This window comes from Astyanax mexicanus, chromosome 21, assembly GCF_023375975.1.
Source record: "Astyanax mexicanus isolate ESR-SI-001 chromosome 21, AstMex3_surface, whole genome shotgun sequence".
NCBI lineage: Eukaryota > Metazoa > Chordata > Actinopteri > Characiformes > Acestrorhamphidae > Astyanax > Astyanax mexicanus.
The window spans coordinates 38,284,728-38,312,455 of record NC_064428.1 but is presented as its reverse complement, the minus strand read 5'-3'; the positions used below and the strand labels follow the sequence as shown (position 1 = coordinate 38,312,455).

At 36.6% G+C, this 27,728-nt stretch overlaps 1 protein-coding gene across 1 annotated transcript in view; it reads left to right on the top strand.

Moving 5' to 3' along the window:
* The window catches only part of LOC111190894 (uncharacterized), a 41,487-nt gene that overhangs the window by 176 nt on the left and 13,583 nt on the right, over positions 1 to 27,728 (top strand). Inside the window, exons 2-17 of the mRNA XM_049469519.1 lie at positions 197 to 622; positions 1,090 to 1,476; positions 5,388 to 5,759; positions 5,848 to 5,907; positions 8,397 to 8,822; positions 9,329 to 9,715; positions 11,872 to 11,964; positions 14,476 to 14,847; positions 14,937 to 14,996; positions 18,041 to 18,463; positions 18,991 to 19,380; positions 21,079 to 21,153; positions 23,418 to 23,792; positions 23,881 to 23,940; positions 24,593 to 25,015; positions 25,483 to 25,869. Coding sequence (XP_049325476.1) covers positions 197 to 622; positions 1,090 to 1,476; positions 5,388 to 5,759; positions 5,848 to 5,907; positions 8,397 to 8,822; positions 9,329 to 9,715; positions 11,872 to 11,964; positions 14,476 to 14,847; positions 14,937 to 14,996; positions 18,041 to 18,463; positions 18,991 to 19,380; positions 21,079 to 21,153; positions 23,418 to 23,792; positions 23,881 to 23,940; positions 24,593 to 25,015; positions 25,483 to 25,869 — 4,716 coding nt within the window. The remainder of the gene's footprint in view (positions 1 to 196; positions 623 to 1,089; positions 1,477 to 5,387; positions 5,760 to 5,847; positions 5,908 to 8,396; positions 8,823 to 9,328; positions 9,716 to 11,871; positions 11,965 to 14,475; positions 14,848 to 14,936; positions 14,997 to 18,040; positions 18,464 to 18,990; positions 19,381 to 21,078; positions 21,154 to 23,417; positions 23,793 to 23,880; positions 23,941 to 24,592; positions 25,016 to 25,482; positions 25,870 to 27,728) is intronic.

Here is a 27,728-nt window from a genome sequence, read left to right as displayed (position 1 = left end):
ATATAAAGTTGTTATAGTCAGTCCGGGCTATATCCGTGATCAATTCCAGACAAGGCTGTCAATGCCTTTTATGGTATTGATCACAATTTGATCACAGTCTCATTCAAAGCATTGTCCTACATTCATCTCATCACATGTACCTTAAAACCCGTTTACACTACATCTTCAGCTTACTGAGTTTCCTCTGTTTCTACAGTAAACACAGCAAACATCACTTCTGACCCCTGCAGTGTCTACAGAAATTTCTCCAGTAACGGGAGAAACCCAATTCCATATTACTCCTACAGGGGTGTCTATGATGACACTCTCATTGAATGGAACGGCTGGTACCGGCTGTATCTTCAGGGAAGTAGTGCTCAGATTCCTGAATTGCACTGGTGTTCCAGTTACATGGCGTGTGGAGGTTACACAGCACTCTTACTAGAAGGACCTCATCCACTCCCAGAGGACGGCATCGTCACCAGAGACATCTATGGATTCTATCCAGATACCAGTGATAGTAAACAGTGCATTAAAAACTCAAGATCAAACCCAATCCAGGTTAAGGCCTGCCCAGGAAATTACTACGTCTACAGACTCGTCAAACCAACTGTATCCCTTCCAATGCCAACATACTGTGCAGGTAAACTCTGTTCTTACCTGTACTATTGTACTCTAACATTAATGGAAGCGGAATTGTACTTGTACAAAGTCGACTGTTTTTTTTTTTTATCTTTTCAAAATTTTCCCCTTTTTTATAGCAAATAGATCCTCATATCAATAATGGCACAGAAATGCTTCACAGTCTGTACTTTATTGTTCGTAACGCATTTATTCACTACTTATTAAGCATTAGCCTGTACGATAATTTATTAGTACATAATTGGGGTCTACTTGAGGTTTAGTGTGTTGATCAAACCAAACACTAGTTATTACAGTACGAGAGGTGCTAAAGTCAGTATAAGTCGTTATATAGTTATTGTATGCACACATTAGATTACATGCAGACTTTTAAAAACACCAATTTCATTCACATGTTCTTATTGTTGCACTGTATACTGTAACTGATACACTTAACAGAATTATTAACATTTATTTCATCTGTGACAGTTGTTATCGACACTCCCAGTTATGATCCCTGCAGTAACTATACTTCTCTGGACCAATCATGGAGAGGCACTAATGAGACCGGAGGATACAACTGTGACGGATCCACTAACTGGAATGGATGGTACCGGCTGCTGTATAACGGGATGAGCACCCAGATGCCAGAGAGCTGCGTCAATGTCTCCAGATGTGGAACTGATATTCCTCTGTGGCTCAGCGGTTCTCATCCTCAGATATCTGATGGAATAGTCACTCGTGGGATCTGTGGGAATTATGAAAGTGACTGCTGTTACTACAGATCATTCCCAATTCGAGTCAAAGCCTGTCCAGGAAACTATTACGTCTATGAGTTTGTCAAGACAATTTTCTGCAATTCAGCTTACTGTGCAGGTACTTTATTTTCATAAGCTTTAAATTACATTAGTATACACTGCCTGACCAAAAAAAGTTCACACACTCTAATATTCATGCTATAATTACAGCATGCATACACTGTGGTATCATTTCCACACAAGCTTCGGCAATGTCTCAACATTTATTTCTGTCCGAAATTGCATTAATGTTTCCCAAGATCTTCAGAATCAGAATTGCCTTTGTCATATGGTCACAAGTACCGGCGAAATTAGCCATCAACCCATCCATACAATAACATACAAGCAGAAACAGGACAGGACAGGAGGTCCACTTGTATCTCAATTCACTAGCCAGCGCAGTGGTAGTTTAAAGGACCGTGATCCTAGCGACAAGTTCGATCCCCGCGTAAGGAGAGGTGTGTTTTTTTTCCTTTCTTCCTGGGTTTACCTGCTTCATTTTCCAAAAACAATTTTTTTTTGTGGCCCACCATGTAATGGCTTGGAAAATATCTGGCCTGTGGCCAAAACTAACTGCCAACCCCTGCCCTAGACTGTGCTCTAAAGAGCACAGTGTAGGAACATCAAAAACCTCAGCAATGCCTAATCCAATCAGCAAAAACCCTGTGATCATTGTGCCAAAAAGGTGGACGTCTTCGATGTCCCCCGCGGAAAGAGTCGCCAGTTGCACGGTCCGCACATGTCTCCCACGCATCCCTTTGTTTTTATGAACCATTTATTCAAATCCATTTCTTTTGGAAAAGCAGAGTAAATATAGTCTCTTACGGAATAGCAGTGTCAGACAAAACAGGAGAAGCCAAGCAGGAGTGATAAGGAGAAGGGAGGGAGAGAAAAAAATGCGACCACCTTCAACTAAAGCAAAAACAGAAAGAGATCTTGTTCTGTTCTTGTACTGTACAATTCCAGCCCCATGAATCCTGACATTGTTATCTTGGAATATGGCCGTGTTCATCAGGGGGAAAAAAAATCCATTGATGGAATAACCTGGTCTATATTCAGTATATTCAGGTAGTCAGCTGACCTCATTCTTTAAGCACATACTGTTGCTGAACCTAAACCTGCAGACCAACTGCAGCAACCACATATCATAGCCCCGCCCCACAGGCTTGTACGATTGACACTAGGCATGATGGGTAATCACTTATTTTGGCTCACTTTTCTCACCCTAATGCTCTATCAGTCTGGAACAGGGTAAATGTGGACTGATGAGACCTTCACATGACCTTCTTCTATTCATCCAGAAACTAGTCTTTACTCTCTCTAGTGAACTGAAGTCGTTTTTTTTTTGTTTAAAATGTTGTTTTCAGATGTGAAGACCATCATGCCAGTCTCTACTACTACTACTACTACTACTACTACTACTACTACTACTACTACTACAGACCCCAGTAGCACCAAACCAACCACCACTCCAAGTAGGTTTGCTGATTCCCAATTATATTTTAGCATAGTTGATAGTTAACTGTTTGTGATTTAGTTTCAAGTTAAATACTGACCGATATTATGTATTTGAGACTGTTTTTGCATTGTAAAATGTCTAATAATTTTGTTAGTTTTTCAAGAGAGAAAAAAAATTGAATAGTTTTTTTACTATCATAAAACACATTAAATATACTACTCGGCACAATTTATACACACAATATTAAATACATGGTTGACAAGCCTATTTATTTAGGAAAAAGAAAACTATCCATCCAATTTAGATCTTTGTTAAAAAGTGTTTACTCACAGCTGTATGTGTGAATTCTGTACAGTAATTTATTTATCTTTAATTTTAATCTGTCCTTCCAACAGTGATCACTGTGGTCTTACTTTCTGGAATCGCAAATGGCCAAAGTAAGTAAAGCTTAAAACTAACTTTAAGCTTTACTTTACTATAAAGATATTATTAAACAAATACAGTTTTAGAAGAGTTTGAGAGACTGGGTGCACTTAAATTATATAAGAACGTTTGATTTAAATTTTATTTATAAAACATTTTATGAAATTTCTTTGCATAGAGATCAAAGATCAAGGCAATTTTCTGTAATTATAGATGAACTAATCTGAATATGAAGGTATTGTAGTGATACATAAATCTGCTAAGCTGTTAAAAATAACTATAGAGATACTCTTACTTATTAAAGTATTTATGTATTTATGTGAGTTATCTTCCTTTATAATCATTGATCTTATACGATTTCATGTAGTTAATATACCATTACATTCACAAAATATAGCTATCATATATGAATGTCAGTTTAAAGGATAATACTTATGTTTTTGCATTAACACTATACAGCTGTGGAAAAATGAAGAGAGCTTCTAAGAGAGTTTCTAAATCAGTTTCTCTGATTTTACTATTTATAGGTTTATGTTTGAGTAAAATGAATATTGTTGTTTTATTCTATAAACTACAGACAACATTTCTCCCAAATTCCAAATAAAAATATTTTAGTCATTTAGAGCATTTATTTGCAGAAAATGAGAAATGTCTGAAATAACAAAAAAGATGCAGAGCTTTCAGACCTCAAATAATGCAAAGAAAACAAGTTCCTATTCATAAAGTTTTAAACTGTGAACTTTTAAGAACTTTACGCACTCATTCACTTTACCAGCCTTAAGCTATATAACATATTTGCACTACTGTTATTTACTATTTATACTGTCATCCCATCTCAATCACCATCAATATTGCACTATTGTCTTACGTATGTTTATTGTGTCTTGCTGTATTGAACATATAGTGTCTCCCACTCTTTTATATAATATATATATATTTCTTTTTTTTACTTATATTTATATATCTATTTCTCCCCCACACCACTGCACCTTGTTCTTGTCTCATGTATGTCTATTGTGTCCCTGCTGTATTGTACACATAGTGTCTCCCATTCTCCTTTATTATATCTATTATCTGTACTTGCTGTAAAATTGGGAAGGAGAGTAACGTAATTTCAATTCTCTGTATGTCCTGTACATATGCAGTACTGACAATAAAACTACTTGACTTGAAAACTACTTGACTTAAGAGTTCAGAAATAATCAATATTTGGTGGAATAACATTGGTTTTTAATCACAGTTTTCATGTATCTTGGCATCATGTTCTCCTCCACCAGTCTTACACACTGCTTTTGGATAACTAAGCCACTCCTGGTGCAAAAATTCATGAAGTTCAGCTTCATTATTTTTAAGCGTTCTCTTTTTTGCTGCCTCTGAAAACAAACAAACAGTATTTATAGAATGTGTAAAACTAATGTGATTTTTAGGAGTCAAGCCCTCAGCCCAGTACTAGGATGTTAATATTATTTTGGAGAGAATTGAAACGTAAAAAATATTATACAATCTAAACTTACTGACAACACAAATCAAGAGAACAAACTCCTCACTACACTAACTACACATTAGCACCCATTCCAACAATAAAGTACCTACACAAAAACCATACAAATAGCATGCAGCATGAGCTTATATTAACTATTTAATAAATCAGCTTGAAAGTTAGCACACATTCCATCAGAAGAGAACTCGTAAATATTATTTTTCTTTTGTTAGTCCTAACTGTCTGTTTAGCTAGCCTGTATCTGATTCAGTCCTTAAACTAGGAGCTGTACAGTATGCATTATGTAATGTAAAACCCTAAAACTACAAAACTATAAAAAATCACAAGATATTTAATCATGACAACGATAAAGTTATTTCAGTGTTACTGTGAGTAGACACTGTGAATTTATACTCAACTGGAATCAAAAAAAATTGCCTTATTTTATTTTTATTTTTTGCAAGTTAGCTTTTTAGTTAGTTTAAAGCCACAGAGAATATTTTTAGTAAATATTTTTTAAATATTTTTTTTTTGTTAGCTTTAGTGAACTTTAATGGAAATAAAGAAATATCAGCAGAAAGAGAAAATATAGAGACATATTAGTAAACAGACTTTGATTCTTCAACAGCTACTGGTGATCCCTGCTACAACTACACCGCTCTGGATCAGCCCTGGAGAGCCACTAATGCTACTCGTTTGTGGGTCTGTGACGCACGCTTCAACGGGAACGGCTGGTACAGACTGCTGTATTATGGGATGAATATCCGGATGCCAGAGATCTGCACTGCTTATGAAACATGTAGCACTTATATCACCTATTGGCTGAATGGTTCTCACCCTCAGATATCAGATGGAATCGTAACTCGTCAGGCCTGTGGGAGCTGGTGGAATGGTGGCTGCTGTGCATTCTCTGTGTCAATTCGAGTTAAAGCGTGTCCAGGAAATTACTACGTTTATGAGTTCGTCTATCCAATCGTCTGCTATGCAGCTTATTGTGCAGGTACTCAGATTTACTCAATCTTTTAATTTGTGTTTTCATTAGATTTAAAAATATATATTTTTTAAAGTTTAATGTATTCTTTATTCAGATGTGAGTTCCATCACTCCAGTCACCGACTCTATGAATATAAACAGCATTGAAACCCCAGGTAAGTGTCACTGCCCTGGTGAAAAAAATAATATGTAATTAATTGTACTTAAAACATATTGAGAAATGTCTAAGTATGCTGTGAATATAATAACAGATTTATGTACTTAAAATATATTAAATATTAATATTATGCTTCATCAAATGTGTTAAAGTACAAATTTTATCATACTTTTAAATAAATAAAATACTATGAAGTACACTTTTAGTTTAATATTATTCAACATACTTCTAAAATACATATTCCCATATATATACTTTTGTACATTTTTAGGAAAGTGTTTTTAAAACAGCTGTTACAGTAGTTCACTTAAAGTACAATGTATTATGGAACTTTTTAGAAAGAAATTAAATTACTACATTATTGGTATTTTTTTTAAATATATACATTTAGGTATTACATTAGTTTATCAGTTAAAATGTATTTCTATGATGTGTTGTTATAATTAGGAAAATATAAATATAAGTAAATTATAGGATACAGTGTTAAATCACACATTAAAATGTCAAATAAAAAATGTGAAGTAAATTTGTAACACGCTAAAAATTGTAGTACTGTATATTAGTATATTTTTATACCCTACAAAGTATACTAAAAATATGCTTCTTACAAAAGACAGGAACAAGAATCATATTTGTTTTCTAATGTAAAAAGATCACATATATTTAAAGGCACACTAGGTAGGATTCTCTTGATTTATTTTATCTTTTTAAAGAAGTAAAATTACAGCTTGAAACTCACTGCAGCGCTGCATTGAGTTGTAATAGGAGGAATAGCGGTGCTCTCGTCTCTGTGCCGGAGCTCCTCTGAGCTCAAACCAGACTCTGTACGTTTTCCGAGGCGGCCGCAACCGACGCTCGCGAGAACTGCGACCTGCTTTCAGACCTTTAGTTCTAACAGTTCTACAAGGACTACTGCTTCATTCTTTACAAACTAACATACAGACACTCTGGCAGAAGCTGGAGAGAGACCCAATATGTCTGTGAAAGCCAGAAAACGAGAAAGAGAAACTAAAATCCGCCTGAAACATTTATTACACTCTACAACTGTAGGGGGAGCCCACGAGCACAAAATCTCAATCCTACCTAGTGGAGCTTTAACAACAATTCTTAGTACATTCCTAATATACCTGGTGTATAATATAATAGTAATACAGTTGTAATACTCATTAATTGTATTATAATTTTACTGTAAGCATATTTAAAATATGGTTTTGGCTGTTTGGCTGCACCTTTATAGTGCCAGTAATCAGTATTCGGGACTTCCTGGAGGAAGCAGGTGAGGTGTCACGTGGTCAGGTGAGTGCGTGATGTCAGCGGGTGGTGCATTTTGGGTAGTGTAGTTGTTAACCTGAGAACCTCCGTTAGAGCTTGATGTGGAAGGGACAGAGGAGCTAACGGCACCAGACGTGACAACAAGAACACTTTAGTGCACTATAGCATAATAATGCATAGCTGTAGGGTAATTTACCACAGCATGACTTAGATGAAACTCGGATGTGAGAAATCCCAGAACATGAAGAGATGACCAATGAGTCAGAGCTTAGAATTTAAAATATATTATAGTTTACTGGAAAATAGTTTCAGAATTACAGATATATATAAAAGGAACAAAATTAATAAAAATATATTAGAAAAGAGTAAAAGTACATCAACGAGTGAACACATAGTGTAATAAAATCTTGATAGATCAACACATTCACAACCCAGAGCGAAAGAAAGAGAGAGAGAAAAAGAAGGAAAGTCAGTCGAGAGAGAGAGAGAACCCTTCAGATTTTATCTAAGCAGTTATACATTTATGCAAATGACATGTGATTGGACAGAACGTATCAATATGATTACGTCAGCAGAGTCCAGTTAACAGCTTGTTGTCCAGTTCCAATGACGTGATGAGCTCCAGCGTGTCTGAGCAACAAGTTCTTATCATGGTGTTGTTCAGCACTGTGTCCATCATGAACACAGCAAACAGTCCTTAAGTGTCTTAAAGTCTGTGAGAAGATGAAACAGAGGAAAAGAGTGGATGGAAAGATCTTCTGGCCTGTGTACGACTTTAAGCCGTGTATGCTCCGGCTATCTAAGGAGAGGTTCCAGCACTTCACTCAGAGAGCTAGTTGTCTCCTAGTTCATATGCACTGATCCCAGAACAGCCCATAACCTGCCATTCCATGCCCATCACCTGCCACTTCAAGCACCTAACTTCTAGCTTAGCTCTTTAAATAGCCACTGCCCAAGGTTTTGTAGTGTTTAGAAGAATGTCAAACTGTAAGTAGGTCCTAGCACAAACTTCAAAGTAAATACTTAACCACAGAGCTAAAAGCTATAGTCATATAAAGTCGTTATAGTCGGTCCTGGCTAAATCCTTTTATGGAATTGATCACAATTTGATCACAGTCTCGTTTAAAGTCTTCTCCTGCATTCATCCCACCACATGTACCTTAAAACCCGTTTACACAAAATGTTCTGCTTACTGAGTTTCCTCTGTTTCTACAGTAAACACAGCAAACAGCACTTCAGACCCCTGCAGTGTCTACAGAAATCTTTCCAGTGACGGGAGAAAACCAATTCCATATTACTCCTACGGCAGTGTCTATGATGACACTCTCGTTGAATGGAACGGCTGGTACCGGCTTTATCTTCAGGGAAGTAGTGCTCAGATTCCTGAATTGCACTGGTGTTTCAGTTACATGGCGTGTGGAGGTTACATACCACTCTTACTAGGTGGACCTCATCCACTCCCAGAGGACGGTATCGTCACCAGAGACATCTATGGATTCTATCCAGACAACATTAATGGTAAACATTGCATTAAAAACTCAAGCTCAAACCCAATCCAGGTTAAGGCCTGCCCAGGAAATTACTACGTCTACAGACTCGTCAAACCAACTGTATCCCTTCCAATGCCAACATACTGTGCAGGTAAACTCTGCTATTACCTGTACTATTGTACTCTAACATTAATGGAAGCGGAATTGTACTTTTTTCCCGCTTTCATGGAAAATAGATTCTTATACCAATAGTGGCACAGAAATACTTCATAGGCTTTTTTTTTATTAGCAATCCAACTTAGGAGCTTATTAATGTCTTGTTCTTTGCTCACTTAAGTCTGAATTAGATGTTTGTAACTGATTTATTCACTACTTATTAAGCATTAGCCTGTGTGGTAATTTATTAGTAAATAATTGGGGTCTTCAGTACCTAGAAGGTATGGTTAGGTGTGTTGATCAAGCCAAACACTAGTTATTACAGTACGAGAGGTGCTAAAGTCAGTATAAGTCGTTATATAGTTATTGTATGCACACATTAGATTACATGCAGACTGTTAAAAACACCAATTTCATTCACATGTTCTTATTGTTGTACTGTACACTGTAAATGATACACTTAAGTAACAGAATTATTAACATTTATTTCAACTGTGACAGTTGTTATCGACACTCCCAGTTATGACCCCTGCAGTAACTATACTTCTCTGGACCAATCATGGAGAGGCACTAATGAGACCGGAGGATCCAACTGTGACAGATCCACTAACTGGAATGGATGGTACCGGCTGCTGTATAATGGGATGAGCACCCAGATGCCAGAGAGCTGCGTCAATGTCTCCAGATGTGGAACTGATGTTCCTCTGTGGCTCAGCGGTTCTCATCCTCAGATATCTGATGGAATAGTCACTCGTGGGATCTGTGGGAATTATGACAGTGACTGCTGTAACTACAGATCATTCCCAATTCGAGTCAAAGCCTGTCCAGGAAACTATTACGTCTACGAGTTTGTCAAGACAATTTTCTGCAATTCAGCTTACTGTGCAGGTACTTTATTTTCATAAGCTTTAAATTACATTAGTATACACTGCCTGACCAAAAAAAGTTCACACACTCTAATATTCATGCTATAATTACAGCATGCATACACTGTGGTATCATTTCCACACAAGCTTCGGCAATGTCTCAACATTTATTTCTGTCCGAAATTGCATTAATGTTTCCCAAGATCTTCAGAATCAGAATTGCCTTTGTCATATGGTCACAAGTACCGGCGAAATTAGCCATCAACCCATCCATACAATAATATACAAGGAGAAACAGGACAGGAGGTCCACTTGTATCTCAATTCACTAGCCAGCGCAGTGGTAGTTTAAAGGACCGTGATCCTAGCGACAAGTTCGATCCTCGTGTAAGGAGAGGTGTGTTTTTTTCCTTTCTTCCTGGGTTTACCTCACACTAAGAAAAGTAAGTACAGATTTGTACCTAAAAGAGTACAAAGCTTGTCGCTGGGGCTGTACCTTATACTGAGGTACAAAAAAGTACCTTTCAGTGAAAGTCCTTTTTTGTACCCATGGTTTTTGTGCAAGTAAAGATTATAAAGATTATAAACGTTATCATCAACTGAATATGTGTCAAAAACTTGATGATCCAAAATTGTCTGGCGTTCAAATAAAAAATTTGTGCAATTAAAATATATATTGTTTATCAGTGCAGTGATACAGAATACTGAATGTACCTTTTGGCTGGTTAAATGGTACAAATTTGTACTTATTGCTGTTAGAAATGACTTTGTACTTCAGAGGGAACAAATCTGACCCTGTAAAGACCAATATTGTACCTTTGAGGGTACAATTATGAAGAGTGTACCTTTGAGTACAAAAAAGTACTCATATCGTACCTCTGTTTTTTAGAGTGCTGCTTCATTTTCCAAAAACATTTTTTTTTGTGGCCCACCATGTAATGGCTTGGAAAATATCTGGCCTGCGGCCAAAACTAACTGCCAACCCCTGCCCTAGACTGTGCTCTAAAGAGCACAGTGTAGGAACATCAAAAAACCTCAGCAATGCCTAATCCAATCAGCAAAAACCCTGTGATCATTGTGCCAAAAAGGTGGACGTCTTCGATGTCCCCCGCGGAAAGAGTCGCCAGTTGCACGGTCCGCACATGTCTCCCACGCATCCCTTGTGTAGCCAGCTGTCAATATTCCATCAGTCCAAGCAAGTTCCCTCGAACCCAGGTTTCTCATCCAGAAGATGGTGTCAATTGTTTTTAGGAACCATTTATTCAAATCCATTTCTTTTGGAAAAGCAGAGTAAATATAGTCTCTTACGGAATAGCAGTGTCAGACAAAACAGGAGAAGCCAAGCAGGAGTGATAAGGAGAAGGGAGGGAGAGAAAAAAATGCGACCACCTTCAACTAAAGCAAAAACAGAAAGAGATCTTGTTCTGTTCTTGTACTGTACAATTCCAGCCCCATGAATCCTGACATTGTTATCTTGGAATATGGCCGTGTTCATCAGGGGAAAAAAAATCCATTGATGGAATAACCTGGTCTATATTCAGTATATTCAGGTAGTCAGCTGACCTCATTCTTTAAGCACATACTGTTGCTGAACCTAAACCGGCAGACCAACTGCAGCAACCCTGATGAGACCTTCACATGACCTTCTTCTATTCATCCAGAAACTAGTCTTTACTCTCTCTAGTGAACTGAAGTTGTTTTTGCGGGTTATTCTCATTTATAAGTGCTTTTCTTAAAGCAACACAGCTGTTTAGTCCCTTTAATCCCTTGAGTTCCCATCCACTGCATTGTGAGTGAGGGAAAGCTCTTACTTTCACTACTAAACAACATGTTGCTGAATTCTAGTTTTGATGACCTTTTCTTTGGTCAGGCAGTGCACACTTTCTGCATTATATTTGTTAAAAATCTATCCATAAAAGTGAACAGTTACAGTTCTTTTTAGATGTTTTGACATCAGCTTGTCTTGTTTTAGATGTAACTAGTGCAGCTCCTGTTTCTAAACGGGGATTGTTGTTTTAGTCACATATATAGAGCTATTTAAAATCATATAAAAAGTATTTAGTTAGTGAACTCTCAATTCAGATTTTAAACTGGGCATTGTTATCCAAGTCAGATGAATGGTTTAGCATGTTTATACAGAAATAAAATGTTTTTTTTTTGTTTAAAATGTTGTTTTCAGATGTGAAGACCATCATGCCAGTCTCTTCTACTACTACTACTACTACTGCTACTACTACAGACCCCAGTAGCACCAAACCAACCACCACTCCAAGTAGGTTTGCTGATTCCCAATTATATTTTAGCATAGTTGATAGTTAACTGTTTGTGATTTAGTTTCAAGTTAAATACTGACAGATATTATGTATTTGAGACTGTTTTTGCATTGTAAAATGTCTAATAATTTTGTTAAAAAAAGAGAAAAAAATTGAATAGGTTTTTTACTATCATAAAACACATTAAATATACTACTCGGCACAATTTATACACACAATATTAAATACGTGGTTGACAAGCCTATTTATTAAGGAAAAAGAAAACTATCCATCCAATTTAGATCTTTGTTAAAAAGTGTTTACTCACAGCTGTATGTGTGAATTCTGTACAGTAATTTATTTATCTTTAATTTTAATCTATCCTTCCAACAGTGATCACTGTGGTCTTACTTTCTGGAATCGCAAATGGCCAAAGTAAGTAAAGCTTAAAACTAACTTTTTAGAAAGATTTATTAAACAAATACAGTTTTAGAAGAGTTTGAGAGACTGGGTGCACTTAAATTATATAAGAACGTTTGATTTAAATTTTATTTATAAAACATTTTATGAAATTTCTTTGCATAGAGATCAAAGATCAAGGCAATTTTCTGTAGTTATAGATGAACTAATCTGAATATGAAGGTATTGTAGTGATACATAAATCTGCTAAGCTGTTAAAAATAACTATAGAGATACTCTTACTTATTAAAATATTTATGTATTTATGTGAGTTATCTTCCTTTATAATCATTGATCTTATACGATTTCATGTAGTTAATATACCATTACATTCACAAAATATAACTATCATATATGAATGTCAGTTTAAAGGATAATACTTATGTTTTTGCATTAACACTATACAGCTGTGGAAAAATGAAGAGAGCTTCTAAGAGAGTTTCTGAACCAGTTTCTCTGATTTTACTATTTATAGGTTTATGTTTGAGTAAAATGAACATTGTTGTTTTGTTCTATAAACTACAGACAACATTTCTCCCAAATTACAAATATAAATATTTTAGTCATTTAGAGCATTTATTTACAGAAAATGAGAAATGACTGAAATAACAAAAAAGATGCAGAGCTTTCAGACCTCAAATAATGCAAAGAAAACAAGTTCATATTCATAAAGTTTTAAACTGTGAACTTTTAAGAACTTTACGCACTCATTCACTTTACCAGCCTTAAGCTATATAACATATTTGCACTACTGATATATACTATTTATACTGTCATCCCATCTCAATCACCATCAATATTGCACTATTGTCTTACGTATGTTTATTGTGTCTTGCTGTATTGTACATATAGTGTCTCCCACTCTTTTATATTATATATCTATTTCTTTTTTTACTTATATTTATATATCTATTCCTCCCTCACACCACTGCACCTTGCTTCTGTCTCATGTATGTCTATTTGTGTCCCTGCTGTATTGTACACATAGTGTCTCCCATTCTCCTTTATTATATCTATTATCTGTACTTGCTGTAAAATTGGGAAGGAGAGTAGCGTAATTTTAATTCTCTGTATGTCCTGTACATATGCAGTATTGACAATAAAACTACTTGACTTGAAAACTACTTGACTTAAGAGTTCAGAAATAATCAATATTTGGTGGAATAACATTGGTTTTTTAATCACAGTTTTCATGTATCTTGGCAAGTTTTCCTCCACCAGTCTTACACACTGCTTTTGGATAACTAAGCCACTCCTGGTGCAAAAATTCATGAAGTTCAGCTTCATTATTTTTAAGCGTTCTCTTTTTTGCTGCCTCTGAAAACAAACAAACAGTATTTATAGAATGTGTAAAACTAATGTGATTTTTAGGAGTCAAGCCCTCAGCCCAGTACTAGGATGTTAATATTATTTTGGAGAGAATTGAAACGTAAAAAATATTATACAATCTAAACTTACTGACAACACAAATCAAGAGAACAAACTCCTCACTACACTAACTACACATTAGCACCCATTACAACAATAAAGTAATTACTCAAAAAACATACAAATAGCATGCAGCATGAACTTTTTATTAATTATTTTTAAAATCAGCTTGAAAGTTAGCACAAATTCCATCAGAAGAGAACTCGTAAATATTATTTTTCTTTTGTTAGTCCTACCTTTCTGTTTAGTTAACCTGTATCTGATTCAGTCCTAAAACTAGGAGCTATACAGTATGCATTATGTAATGTAAAACCCTAAAACTACAAAACTATAAAAAATCACAAGATATTTAATCATGACAACGATAAAGTTATTTCAGTGTTACTGTGAGTAGACAATGTGAAAATTTATACTCAACTGAAATAATAAAAATCCAATATTTGCCTAATTTGCCTTATTTTGCTTTATTTTATTTTTGAAAGTTAGCTTTTTATTTAGTTTAAAGCCACAGAGATTAGTAAATATTTTTTTAATAAAATTGTTGTTAGGTTTTAATAGATATTAACAAAAATAGAGACATATCAGTAAACAGACTTTGATTAAAAACACTTATTGATATTTTAATGGTTTTTTTTTTTAAACAGCCACAGGTGATCCCTGCTACAACTACACCGCTCTGGATCAGCCCTGGAGATCCACTAATGCTACTAGTTTGAGGATCTGTGACGCACGCTTCAACGGGAACGGCTGGTATCGGCTGCTGTATAACGGGATGAACATCCGGATGCCAGAGAGCTGCACTAATTATGACAGATGTGGCACTTTTATCACCTTTTGGCTGAATGGTTCTCACCCTCAGATATCAGATGGAATCGTCACTCGTCAGGCCTGTGGGAGTTGGTGGAGTGGTGGCTGCTGTCAATTCTCTGTGTCAATTCGAGTTAAAGCGTGTCCAGGAAATTTCTACGTTTACGAGTTTGTCAAACCAAACATCTGCCCTGCAACTTATTGTTCAGGTACTCAGATTCATTCTAAAAACGTTTAATTTCTGTTTTCATTAGATTTAAAAATATATATTTTTAAATGGAATGTATTCTTTATTCAGATGTGAGTTCCATCACTCCAGTCACCGACTCAATGAATGCAAACAGCACTGAAGCCCCAGGTAAGTTTCACTGCCCTGGTGAAAAAAATATATATAATTAATTGTACTTAAAACATATTGAGAAATGTCTAAGTATGCTGTAAATATAATAAAATATTTATATACTTATGATTCATCAAATGTGTTAAAGTAAAATTTTATCATACTTTTAAATAAATAAACTACTATGAAGTGCACTTTCAATTTAATAGAGATAGATAGATAGACAGACAGACAGAGAGATAGATAGACAGAATAGACAGTGAACACCAGTTGATGTGCATAAAGTGAAGATAACTGATGTCAGCCATACAGAAAGTGCAAATACACAGTTATATAATAATTTAAATTAAATTAAGCAGTGCAAAAGATACGTAAACAGTGCAAAAGATACGTAAACAGTAGATTAATTAACTACTAGTGCAAAATATGGTAGAACTATAAAAAGTGTTCTAGGCATCAGCAAGTCTGAGAGTGTGTCCATAGCTGGGGGTGTGTCCATGGTGTGGCCAGAGTGGCCGGAATGAAAAAGTTTCACAGAGTCTTTAGTTTGCTGTGCTGAGAGGAGTTGAACAGTCTTATGGCCTGAGGAACAAAAGAGCTCCTCAGTCTGTCTGTGGAGCTGGACTGGGACAGCAGTCTGCCGCTGAATGAGCTCCTCTGCCTGGTGATGGTGCTGTGCAGAGGGTGGTGAACATTGTCCATGATGTTCAGCAGCTTGCTGAGGGCTCTCCTCTCTGCCAGTGGTATATTATGTATATTATTATTTAATGTAATTCAATATACTTCTAAAATAAGTATTTCCATATTTACTTTTGTACATTTTAGGAAAGTGTTATCATGTAACTTTTTAGAAAGTAAATTAAATTACTACATTATTGTTATATATTTTTTAAAATATAAATTTAGGTATTACATTAATTTAACAGTTAAAATGTATTTCTATGATGTGTTATTATTATTATTAGGAAACTATAAATATAAGTAAATTATAGGATACAGTGTTAAATAACACATTAAAATGTCAAATAAAATATGTGAAGTTATGTGACGCTAAAAATTGTAGTACTGTATATTAAAGTATATTTTCATACCCTACAAAGTATATTAGATGTGCGCCTCTTACAAAAGGCAGGAACAAGAATCATCTTTGTTCTCTAATGTAAATAGATCACATATTTAAAGCCCGACTAGGTAGGATTTCCTTGATTTTTGATCGTTTTAAAGAGTAAAATTACAGCTTGAAACTCACTGCAGCGCTGCATTGAGGTGTAATAGGAGGAATTGCGGTGCTCTCTGCATCTGCAACAGCTTCATCCACCAGGCAGTCAGACTCCACAACACACAGAGACAGAGCTGAACCCCACCCCACACATCACACACCTCACACAAACTGAACTGAACTTAAATATACTGATCAATAATGTGGCTACAAGAACACTTTAGTGCACTATAGCATAAAACTGCAAAGTATACTTTAATCTACCTTTTTTCACTAGGGCGATGACTTTTCAAAGAATTTATTATTATTTATGATGACATTTAATATGTGGATCACAGACAGCTTGTGTAGTTATTGTAGAAATGTTGTAAAAGTCCTTTCTTGTACAGTAATGACAGTTTGTCCAAGTAGTACATGAAGTTACTGGGTAATCAATATACAGTATTTCACTTCACACTACACCAGTCTTATTGACTAGTGCAAATAGCAACAACAGCAGCAGTGTTATACGTTATATATTTCGTTAGAAAGGGCAAATAACAAAAACATATAACAATAGAGTAAATTGTAGTGCTAATAATTAAAATTCGATTTTTATCTCTGAAATATAAAGAAAACTCAAACATCACAAGCACAAACAGCCTGTTGTTTTCACTCCATCAACCTCATCCACAAATTACACGGTTAGCTCTTAAAAATATACTATCCATTTACTGTACAATATACAGTAATATCCAGCTTTATAATAGTTACAGCATAGCAAGGCAATTTGTTTGCCTATATATGCCAACAGTTTCCAATCTCATACATCTCTCCAATGTTAATCTGCCCCTAATAAACAAGCCTAAATGACCCCTTGCCACCAACAACAGGCAAGTTACTAACCTCAATGCACTTCTTATCATGGGTACCTGCTAAATACCTAAGCACCTGATCAATTATCCACATATAACAACCCTGTGACCTGCCATTCCAAGCCCATCACCTAGCATTCCAAGCGCATAACCTGCCCCTCCAAGCACCTAACTTCTAGCTTAGCTCTTCAAATAGACACTGCCCAAGGTTTCGCAGTGTTTAGAAGAATGTTAAACTGTAAGTAGGTCCTAGCACAAACTTCAAAGTAAATACCCAACCAAGTAGCTAAAAGCTATGGTCATATCAATTCGTTAGTTAGTCCATGCTATATCCTTGATCAATTCCCATTCATTCAATGAAAATTAAGGCCAAAATCTTCTGCAATGTTGGCGATCCTGAAACCCCAGTCTGCGCAGTAGAGACGAGAGGAGGGAGAAAGACTGTGGAGAGACCGTCTACTTATTTAAATAACCCCGCCCCTGAGGGCTGCCTCGAGGTCACAGGCTGCAGAGCGGAGAGGAGCGGAGCTGACGTTCTGTTATTGGTCCCGCCCATAACCAGCCCTTTTACAATTACCACACCTTTTTTAAATAGAGCTGAATAACGTTTTAAAAAAGGAATTCTGTGGGGATATAAAAATGTGACAATATAAGCAGAGGTTACACTAGCTGCTGCATTTAAATAAAGGAAGTAGAATTACAGTATATTGATAAAAAACATGATTGAAAGTTGTTCTGTTTTGCCATTGAAACCTATGGGGATGGGTGGAATTACACAGCTTTCTGAAACCGAACAGCAGGGGGCGCCCGACCTGTGGTGGCTTCACTTTTAAGAGACGATGCTCTGTCCAGCTATACACAGTCTATGGTATTGATCACAATTTGATCACATTCTCATGCAAAGTATTGTCCTGCATTCATCTCATCACATGTACCTTAAAACCTGTTTACACTATCTTCAGCTTACTGAGTTTCCTCTGTTTCTACAGTAAACACAGCAAACATCACTTCTGACCCCTGCAGTGTCTACAGAAATTTCTCCAGTAACGGGAGAAACCCAATTCTATATTACTCCAGCGGTGTCTATGATGACACTCTCGTTGAATGGAACGGCTGGTACCGGCTGTATCTTCAGGGAAGTAGTGCTCAGATTCCTGAATTGCACTGGTGTTCCAGTTACATGGCGTGTGGAGGTTACACAGCACTCTTACTAGAAGGACCTCATCCACTCCCAGAGGACGGCATCGTCACCAGAGACATCTATGGATTCTATCCAGATACCATTGATAGTAAACAGTGCATTAAAAACTCAAGATCAAACCCAATCCAGGTTAAGGCCTGCCCAGGAAATTACTACGTCTACAGACTCGTCAAACCAACTGTATCCCTTCCAATGCCAACATACTGTGCAGGTAAACTCTGTTCTTACCTGTACTATTTTACTCTAACATTAATGGAAGCGGAATTGTACTTATACAAAGTCGACTTTTTTTTACTTTTTATGGCAAATAGATCCTCATATCAATAGTGGAAGAGAAATTCTTCATAGTCTATACTTTATTATAAGGAATCCAAATTAGGAGCTTATTAATGTCTTTTCCTTTGATCAATTAAGCCTGAATTAGATGTTTGTAACTAATTTATTCACTACTTATTAGGCATTAGCCTGTGTGTTAATTTATTAGTACATAATAGGGGTCTACTTGGGGTTTAATTGGGGTCTACTTGGGGTTTAGTGTGTTGATCAAGCCAAAAACTACAAAATACAGTATGATAGGTGCTGAGGTCATTATAAGTCATTATATAGTTATTGTATGGACACATTACATTACATGCATAATGTTAAAAACATAAATTTTATTTATATTAACTTATTGTACTGTATACTTATACACTTTCCAATTAACATAATTATTTACATTTATTTCATCTGTGACAGTTGTTATCAACACTCCCAGTTATGATCCCTGCAGTAACTACACTTCTCTGAACCAATCATGGAGAGGCACTAATGAGACCGGAGGATCCAACGCAGACTCCGGCAACAGCAACTGGAATGGATGGTACCGGCTGCTGTATAACGGGATGAGCATCCAGATGCCAGAGAGCTGCGTCAATGTCTCCAGATGTGGAACTTATGTTCCTCTGTGGCTCAGCGGTTCTCATCCTCAGATATCTGATGGAATAGTCACTCGTTGGATCTGTGGGAATTATGGAAGTGACTGCTGTTACTACAGATCATTCCCAATTCGAGTCAAAGCCTGTCCAGGAAACTATTACGTCTATGAGTTTGTCATGACAAGTATCTGGTCATCAGCTTACTGTGCAGGTACTTTATTTTCATAAGCTTTAAACTACATTAGTATACACTGCCTGGCCAAAAAAAGTTCACACACTCTAATAATAGGTTAATTACAGCATGCATACACTGTGGTATCATTTCCACACAAGCTTCTGCCATGTCTCAACATTAATGTTTCACAAAATCTTGTACTGATAACGGGAGATTTGGAGTCTTCTCCAGCACATCCCAAAGATTCTCAATGAGGTTAAGGTCTGGACTCTGTGGTGAACGCTCTCAATCCATTAGGGGTGTTGATATTTTATCAAAATCGATGAAAATTATGTCATGGTCTCGAGCCTCGAAGTCAAAAAGATGATCAACTGTCCCTCCGCAGCACACTGTAGCCGACGCCGCGGCATTGTGACTGCTCAAAGAGCAGCCCTTTCTCCAGAGAATGTGGACATTCTCATCTCCTTAAAGAAAAACTTGAGAATATAAAAATATTTTTTTCTTCTGTTTTTGTCATTCTCAGGGACCGAGTCTTATTTTTCATGTTTAACTGTTATAGTAGGATAGAGTTCAGTTTGTTAAGGCTCTAATTGTTCTATTATTTTGTACATGACTGTTCCTGTATTTTTTTATTATTTATTTTGTTATGTTGTACATTGCTGTTTTAATAGTGCACACTGCTGCTACAAAAACAAGCCACTAGATGGCATTACACATATATCTTAATTAAATTATTTAAATGTGACCATTAGTGCCTAATGTGGTGTATTACAGATCACTTGTATCACTTTGCATCACTTATATCAAGCCCACCTTTTGAAATAAGATATTGTACATTTGTTAAATCAAACCAATGACTGACCATAGACTAATCTAAAACTGGCATAGACCTCTCTGCTGTAAAAAAAATAAAAAGAAAATCGGGGTTTCAAATCGTGACCCTACAATCGGAAATAAAATCAAATCGAGGATTTAGAGAATCGTGACACCCCTACAATCCATGTGTGAAAATGGTGATCTCATGCTCCCTGAATCACTCTTTTACAATTCCAGCCCCATGAATCCTGACATTATCATCTTGGAATATGGTCGTGTACATCAGGGAAGAAAAAATCCATTGATGGAATAATCTGTTCTATATTCAGTATATTCAGGTAGTCAGCTGACCTCATTCTTTCAGCACATACTGTTGCTGAAATTAGACCTGAACAACTGCAGCACCCTTAGGTCATAGCTCCGCCCCCACAGGCTTGTACAATAGACACTAGGCATGATGGGTAATCACTTATTTCAGTCGCCTCTTTTCTTACCCTGATGCTCCATCACTCTGGAACAGGCTAAATCTGGACTCATCAGACTCATCACATGAATCCAGTCTTTACTCTCTCGTAAACTGAAGTCGTTTTTGCAGGTTATTCTTACTGATAAGTGCTTTTCTTAAAGCTACACAGCTGTTTAGTCCCTTTAATCCCTCAAGTTCACATTCACTGCATTGTGAGTGAGGGAAAGCTCTTACTTTCACTATTAAACAACATATCCCTTAGTTCTGGTGTTGGTTACCTTTGTTTAGGTCAGGCAGTGTACACTTTCTGCATTCTATTTGTTAAAAAGCTCTCTGTATAAGTGAATGTGTAATAATAAGTAAACGTTTTATTTTAGGGCATTGTTATCCACATCAGATGAATATTATAGAATGTTTATACTGAAATAACATTTTTGTTGTTTTGTTTTCAGATGTGAAGACCATCATGCCAGTCTCTAATAATACAGCAATTGCACCCAGTAGCACCCAACCAACCACCACTCCAGGTAGGTTTGCAAAGAATTGCTGTTTCCTAGTTATATTTTAGCATAGTTGATGATAAATTGTTGGTGATTTTGTTTCAAATTATATACTGATATTTTATGTTATTTGCACTGTAATATGTCTTGTGATTTTGTTAGTTTTCCAAGATAAATATCTTTTTGTTTTTTTATTTATTTCATAATCACATGAAATATAACTACTAAATGATTCACAAGCCCATTTATTAAGGAAAAAGAAAATTATCCTTCCAGTCTAGCTCTTTGTGAAAAAGTGTTTGCCCCCCATAAATTAACTGTGATTAATCACACTTTTTGAAAAGCTGAGGTTAATTTCACTACTAACAACAACCAGGCCTGATTACTGCTAGATCTGTAGAATCAAGAAATCACTTAAATAGAACCTGTTTGACACATGAAGCAGATAAAAGATCTCAAAAAGAAACACATTATTATACTCCCATCTGAAGAAATTCAACCAGAGATGAAAAAACAAAGTCAAATTTGCGGATGCAAATTGTTTGTGGAAGCGTGCTTTTCTTCTTCGGTTGTTCAACGGTGGGGGGGGGGGGGAGATCTGGTGGCCGTGCCGCCGTTCTCCTTCAGTTGTTCACCGACGTGTTTCAGAACTTTCGAATAAGACAGTTCTTCGCCCCTGACACTCTGGCAGAAACTCCAACCTCTTTGACTAGGTCTGCCTAACAACAGAATGATCTATATTCTGATTGGCTCAACGAGAGTACATTATAATATACAGCCGATGGATTGGCAAGCGTGAGATATACCATGTGTGGCGTGTGAGCGTGTGAACTCGCTGAGGTGCGTGTGTCACACGCTCAAAGCGTGAGACTTGAGAACACTGTGATTCACTATTATTCACTAATGGAGAAAACATGGAACACTGGTAAAGCCATTTTTAAAATTTCTGTAAATAAATGCTCTAAATGACAATATTTTTATTTGGAATTTGGAAGAAATGTTGTCTGTAGTTTATAGAATAAAACAGTGTACGATAATTTTCTTAACCGCGATCATTTTTGCAGACGTCGATAACAGCCATTGGCTCTCCGCACGAGTTTGTTCTAGTGCTGCTCTCTCATTGGCTCTCTGTCTGAGGCAAAGTCGAATCTGTCAGACAGCGACATCTATCAGTTAATGAGGGTAGTGCACATAGAGCTGCACCAGTAACGGTGCCTCCACACACACACACACACAAACACACACACACACACACACACCGGAGAGTGTGTGGAGATGTGTTAGCTGGCGAACGTATTAGAGTGTCTGACACTTACATTAAAAAAATACATTCATAGCAAGAGCTATGGCTGAGCCATCTGTGACTTTGATCAAATGGACACGTGTATTTTTGAGCTAATGTGTGTTTACAGCATAGACATATATAATCAGAAAAAAGAATCTGCAAGTGCCTTTGTGTTATATCCAGAGTTAAAAAAATATTAATGTAAATATATATATATATATATATATATATATATATATATATATATATATATATATATATATATATATATATATATGTGTGTGTGTGTGTGTGTGTGTGTGTGTGTGTGTGTGTCCAGTGGTAGAATATTAATATAATTTAGGGCAGAATTGAAAAGCCAAAAAAGTACAATCTAAAATGACTGACAAGCAACACAAATGAAGAGAACAACCTACACTAACTACACATTAGCACCCATTGCAACAATAAATCAATTACACAAAATCATACAAATAGCATGCAGCATGAACTTTTTATTAATTATTTTTTTAATCAGCTTGAAAGTTAGCACACATTCCATCAGAAGAGAACTCGTAAATATTATTTTGTTTTGTTAGTCCTAACTGTCTGTTTAGCTAACCTGTATCTGATTCAGTCCTTAAACTAGGAGCTGTACAGTATGCATTATGTAATGTAAAACCCTAAAACTACAAAACTATAAAAAATCACAAGATATTAAATCATGAGAACGACAAAGTTATTTCAGTGTTACTGTAAGTAGACAATGTGAAAATTTATGTTCAACTGGAATAATAAAAAAAAATCCAATATTTGCCTTGTTTTGCTTTATTTTATTTTTGAAAGTTAGCTTTTTAGTTAGTTTACAGCCACAGAGATTAGTAAATATTTTTTTTAATAAAATTGTTGTTATGTTTTAATAGATATTAAGAAATGTCAGCAGAAACAGAAAAAATAGAGACATATCAGTAAACAGACTTTGATTAAAAACACTTATTGATATTTTAATGGTTTATTTTTTAAACAGCTACAGATGATCCCTGCTACAACTACACCGCTCTGGATCAGCCCTGGAGAGCCACTAATGCTACTGGTTTGTGGATCTGTGATGAATACTTCAGCTGGAACGGCTGGTATCGGCTGCTGTATTATGGGATGAACATCCGGATGCCAGAGAGCTGCACTAATTATAGCAGATGTGGCACATATATCACCTATTGGCTGAATGGTCCTCACCCTCAGATATCAGATGGAATTATCTCTCGTCAGGCCTGTGGGAGTAGGAGTGGGTGGAGTAGCTGCTGTGATTACTCTGTGTCAATTCGAGTTAAAGCGTGTCCAGGAAATTACTACGTTTATGAGTTCGTCAATCCAAACACCTGCACTGCAGCTTATTGTGCAGGTACTCAGATTCACTCTAAAAGCTTTACTCAATGTTTTCAATAGATTAAAAAATATAGATTTTTAAGTTTAATGTATTCTTCATTCAGATGTGAGTTCCATCACTCCAGTCACCGACTCAATTAATGCAAACAGCACTGAAGCCCCAGGTAAGTTTCACTGATGACTTTTCAAACAATCTATTATTATTTTTTATTATGCTATTTAATATGTGAATCACAGACAGTTTGTTAAGTTCTTGTAGTAATGTTTTCATAGACCTACAGTACAGTAATGACAGTACATAGTACCTAATCTCATGAAGTTACTTGGTCATCAATGTACAGTATTTCACATTAACATCTTGTCCAACATTCCTCGTGAACAAGCCTGTAATTACCCCCTGCCACAAACAACAGGCAAGTTATTAACCTCAATGCACTTCTTATCATGGGTACCTGCTAAATAACTACCCCGCTGATCATACCTCCACATATAACAACCCTGCGACAAGCACATGACTTACAGCTTAGCTCTTTAAATAGCCACTGCCCAAGGTTTTGCGGTGTTAAGAAGAATGTCAACTTTAAAGTAAATACCCAACCACGTAGCCAAAAGCTATAGTCATATAAAGTTGTTATAGTCAGTCCAGGCTATATCCGTGATCAATTCCAGACAAGGCTGTCAATGCCTTTTATGGTATTGATCACAATTTGATCACAGTCTCATTCAAAGCTTTGTCCTACATTCATCTCATCACATGTACCTTAAAACCCGTTCACACTACATCTTCAGCTTACTGAGTTTCCTCTGTTTCTACAGTAAACACAGCAAACATCACTTCTGACCCCTGCAGCGTCTACAGAAATTTCTCCAGTAACGGGAGAAACCCAATTCTATACTCCTCCAGGGGTGTCTATGATGACACTCTCGTTGAATGGAACGGCTGGTACCGGCTGTATCTTCAGGGAAGTAGTGCTCAGATTCCTGAATTGCACTGGTGTTCCAGTTACATGTTCTGTGGAGGTTACGCAGCACTCTTACTAGAAGGACCTCATCCACTCCCAGAGGACGGCATCGTCACCAGAGACATCTATGGATTCTATCCAGATACCAGTGATAGTAAACAGTGCATTAAAAACTCAAGATCAAACCCAATCCAGGTTAAGGCCTGCCCAGGAAATTACTACGTCTACAGACTCGTCAAACCAACTGTATCCCTTCCAATGCCAACATACTGTGCAGGTAAACTCTGTTCTTACCTGTACTATTGTACTCTAACATTAATGGAAGCGGAATTGTACTTGTACAAAGTCGACTGTTTTTTTTTTTTATCTTTTCAAAATTTTCCCCTTTTTTATAGCAAATAGATCCTCATATCAATAATGGCACAGAAATGCTTCACAGTCTGTACTTTATTGTTCGTAACGCATTTATTCACTACTTATTAAGCATTAGCCTGTACGATAATTTATTAGTACATAATTGGGGTCTACTTGAGGTTTAGTGTGTTGATCAAACCAAACACTAGTTATTACAGTACGAGAGGTGCTAAAGTCAGTATAAGTCGTTATATAGTTATTGTATGCACACATTAGATTACATGCAGACTTTTAAAAACACCAATTTCATTCACATGTTCTTATTGTTGCACTGTATACTGTAACTGATACACTTAACAGAATTATTAACATTTATTTCATCTGTGACAGTTGTTATCGACACTCCCAGTTATGATCCCTGCAGTAACTATACTTCTCTGGACCAATCATGGAGAGGCACTAATGAGACCGGAGGATACAACTGTGACGGATCCACTAACTGGAATGGATGGTACCGGCTGCTGTATAACGGGATGAGCACCCAGATGCCAGAGAGCTGCGTCAATGTCTCCAGATGTGGAACTGATATTCCTCTGTGGCTCAGCGGTTCTCATCCTCAGATATCTGATGGAATAGTCACTCGTGGGATCTGTGGGAATTATGAAAGTGACTGCTGTTACTACAGATCATTCCCAATTCGAGTCAAAGCCTGTCCAGGAAACTATTACGTCTATGAGTTTGTCAAGACAATTTTCTGCAATTCAGCTTACTGTGCAGGTACTTTATTTTCATAAGCTTTAAATTACATTAGTATACACTGCCTGACCAAAAAAAGTTCACACACTCTAATATTCATGCTATAATTACAGCATGCATACACTGTGGTATCATTTCCACACAAGCTTCGGCAATGTCTCAACATTTATTTCTGTCCGAAATTGCATTAATGTTTCCCAAGATCTTCAGAATCAGAATTGCCTTTGTCATATGGTCACAAGTACCGGCGAAATTAGCCATCAACCCATCCATACAATAACATACAAGGAGAAACAGGACAGGACAGGAGGTCCACTTGTATCTCAATTCACTAGCCAGCGCAGTGGTAGTTTAAAGGACCGTGATCCTAGCGACAAGTTCGATCCCCGTGTAAGGAGAGGTGTGTTTTTTTTCCTTTCTTCCTGGGTTTACCTGCTTCATTTTCCAAAAACAATTTTTTTTTGTGGCCCACCATGTAATGGCTTGGAAAATATCTGGCCTGTGGCCAAAACTAACTGCCAACCCCTGCCCTAGACTGTGCTCTAAAGAGCACAGTGTAGGAACATCAAAAACCTCAGCAATGCCTAATCCAATCAGCAAAAACCCTGTGATCATTGTGCCAAAAAGGTGGACGTCTTCGATGTCCCCCGCGGAAAGAGTCGCCAGTTGCACGGTCCGCACATGTCTCCCACGCATCCCTTTGTTTTTATGAACCATTTATTCAAATCCATTTCTTTTGGAAAAGCAGAGTAAATATAGTCTCTTACGGAATAGCAGTGTCAGACAAAACAGGAGAAGCCAAGCAGGAGTGATAAGGAGAAGGGAGGGAGAGAAAAAAATGCAACCACCTTCAACTAAAGCAAAAACAGAAAGAGATCTTGTTCTGTTCTTGTACTGTACAATTCCAGCCCCATGAATCCTGACATTGTTATCTTGGAATATGGCCGTGTTCATCAGGGGGAAAAAAAATCCATTGATGGAATAACCTGGTCTATATTCAGTATATTCAGGTAGTCAGCTGACCTCATTCTTTAAGCACATACTGTTGCTGAACCTAAACCTGCAGACCAACTGCAGCAACCACATATCATAGCCCCGCCCCACAGGCTTGTACGATTGACACTAGGCATGATGGGTAATCACTTATTTTGGCTCACTTTTCTCACCCTAATGCTCTATCAGTCTGGAACAGGGTAAATGTGGACTGATGAGACCTTCACATGACCTTCTTCTATTCATCCAGAAACTAGTCTTTACTCTCTCTAGTGAACTGAAGTCGTTTTTTTTTTGTTTAAAATGTTGTTTTCAGATGTGAAGACCATCATGCCAGTCTCTACTACTACTACTACTACTACTACTACTACTACTACTACTACAGACCCCAGTAGCACCAAACCAACCACCACTCCAAGTAGGTTTGCTGATTCCCAATTATATTTTAGCATAGTTGATAGTTAACTGTTTGTGATTTAGTTTCAAGTTAAATACTGACCGATATTATGTATTTGAGACTGTTTTTGCATTGTAAAATGTCTAATAATTTTGTTAGTTTTTCAAGAGAGAAAAAAAATTGAATAGTTTTTTTACTATCATAAAACACATTAAATATACTACTCGGCACAATTTATACACACAATATTAAATACATGGTTGACAAGCCTATTTATTTAGGAAAAAGAAAACTATCCATCCAATTTAGATCTTTGTTAAAAAGTGTTTACTCACAGCTGTATGTGTGAATTCTGTACAGTAATTTATTTATCTTTAATTTTAATCTGTCCTTCCAACAGTGATCACTGTGGTCTTACTTTCTGGAATCGCAAATGGCCAAAGTAAGTAAAGCTTAAAACTAACTTTAAGCTTTACTTTACTATAAAGAT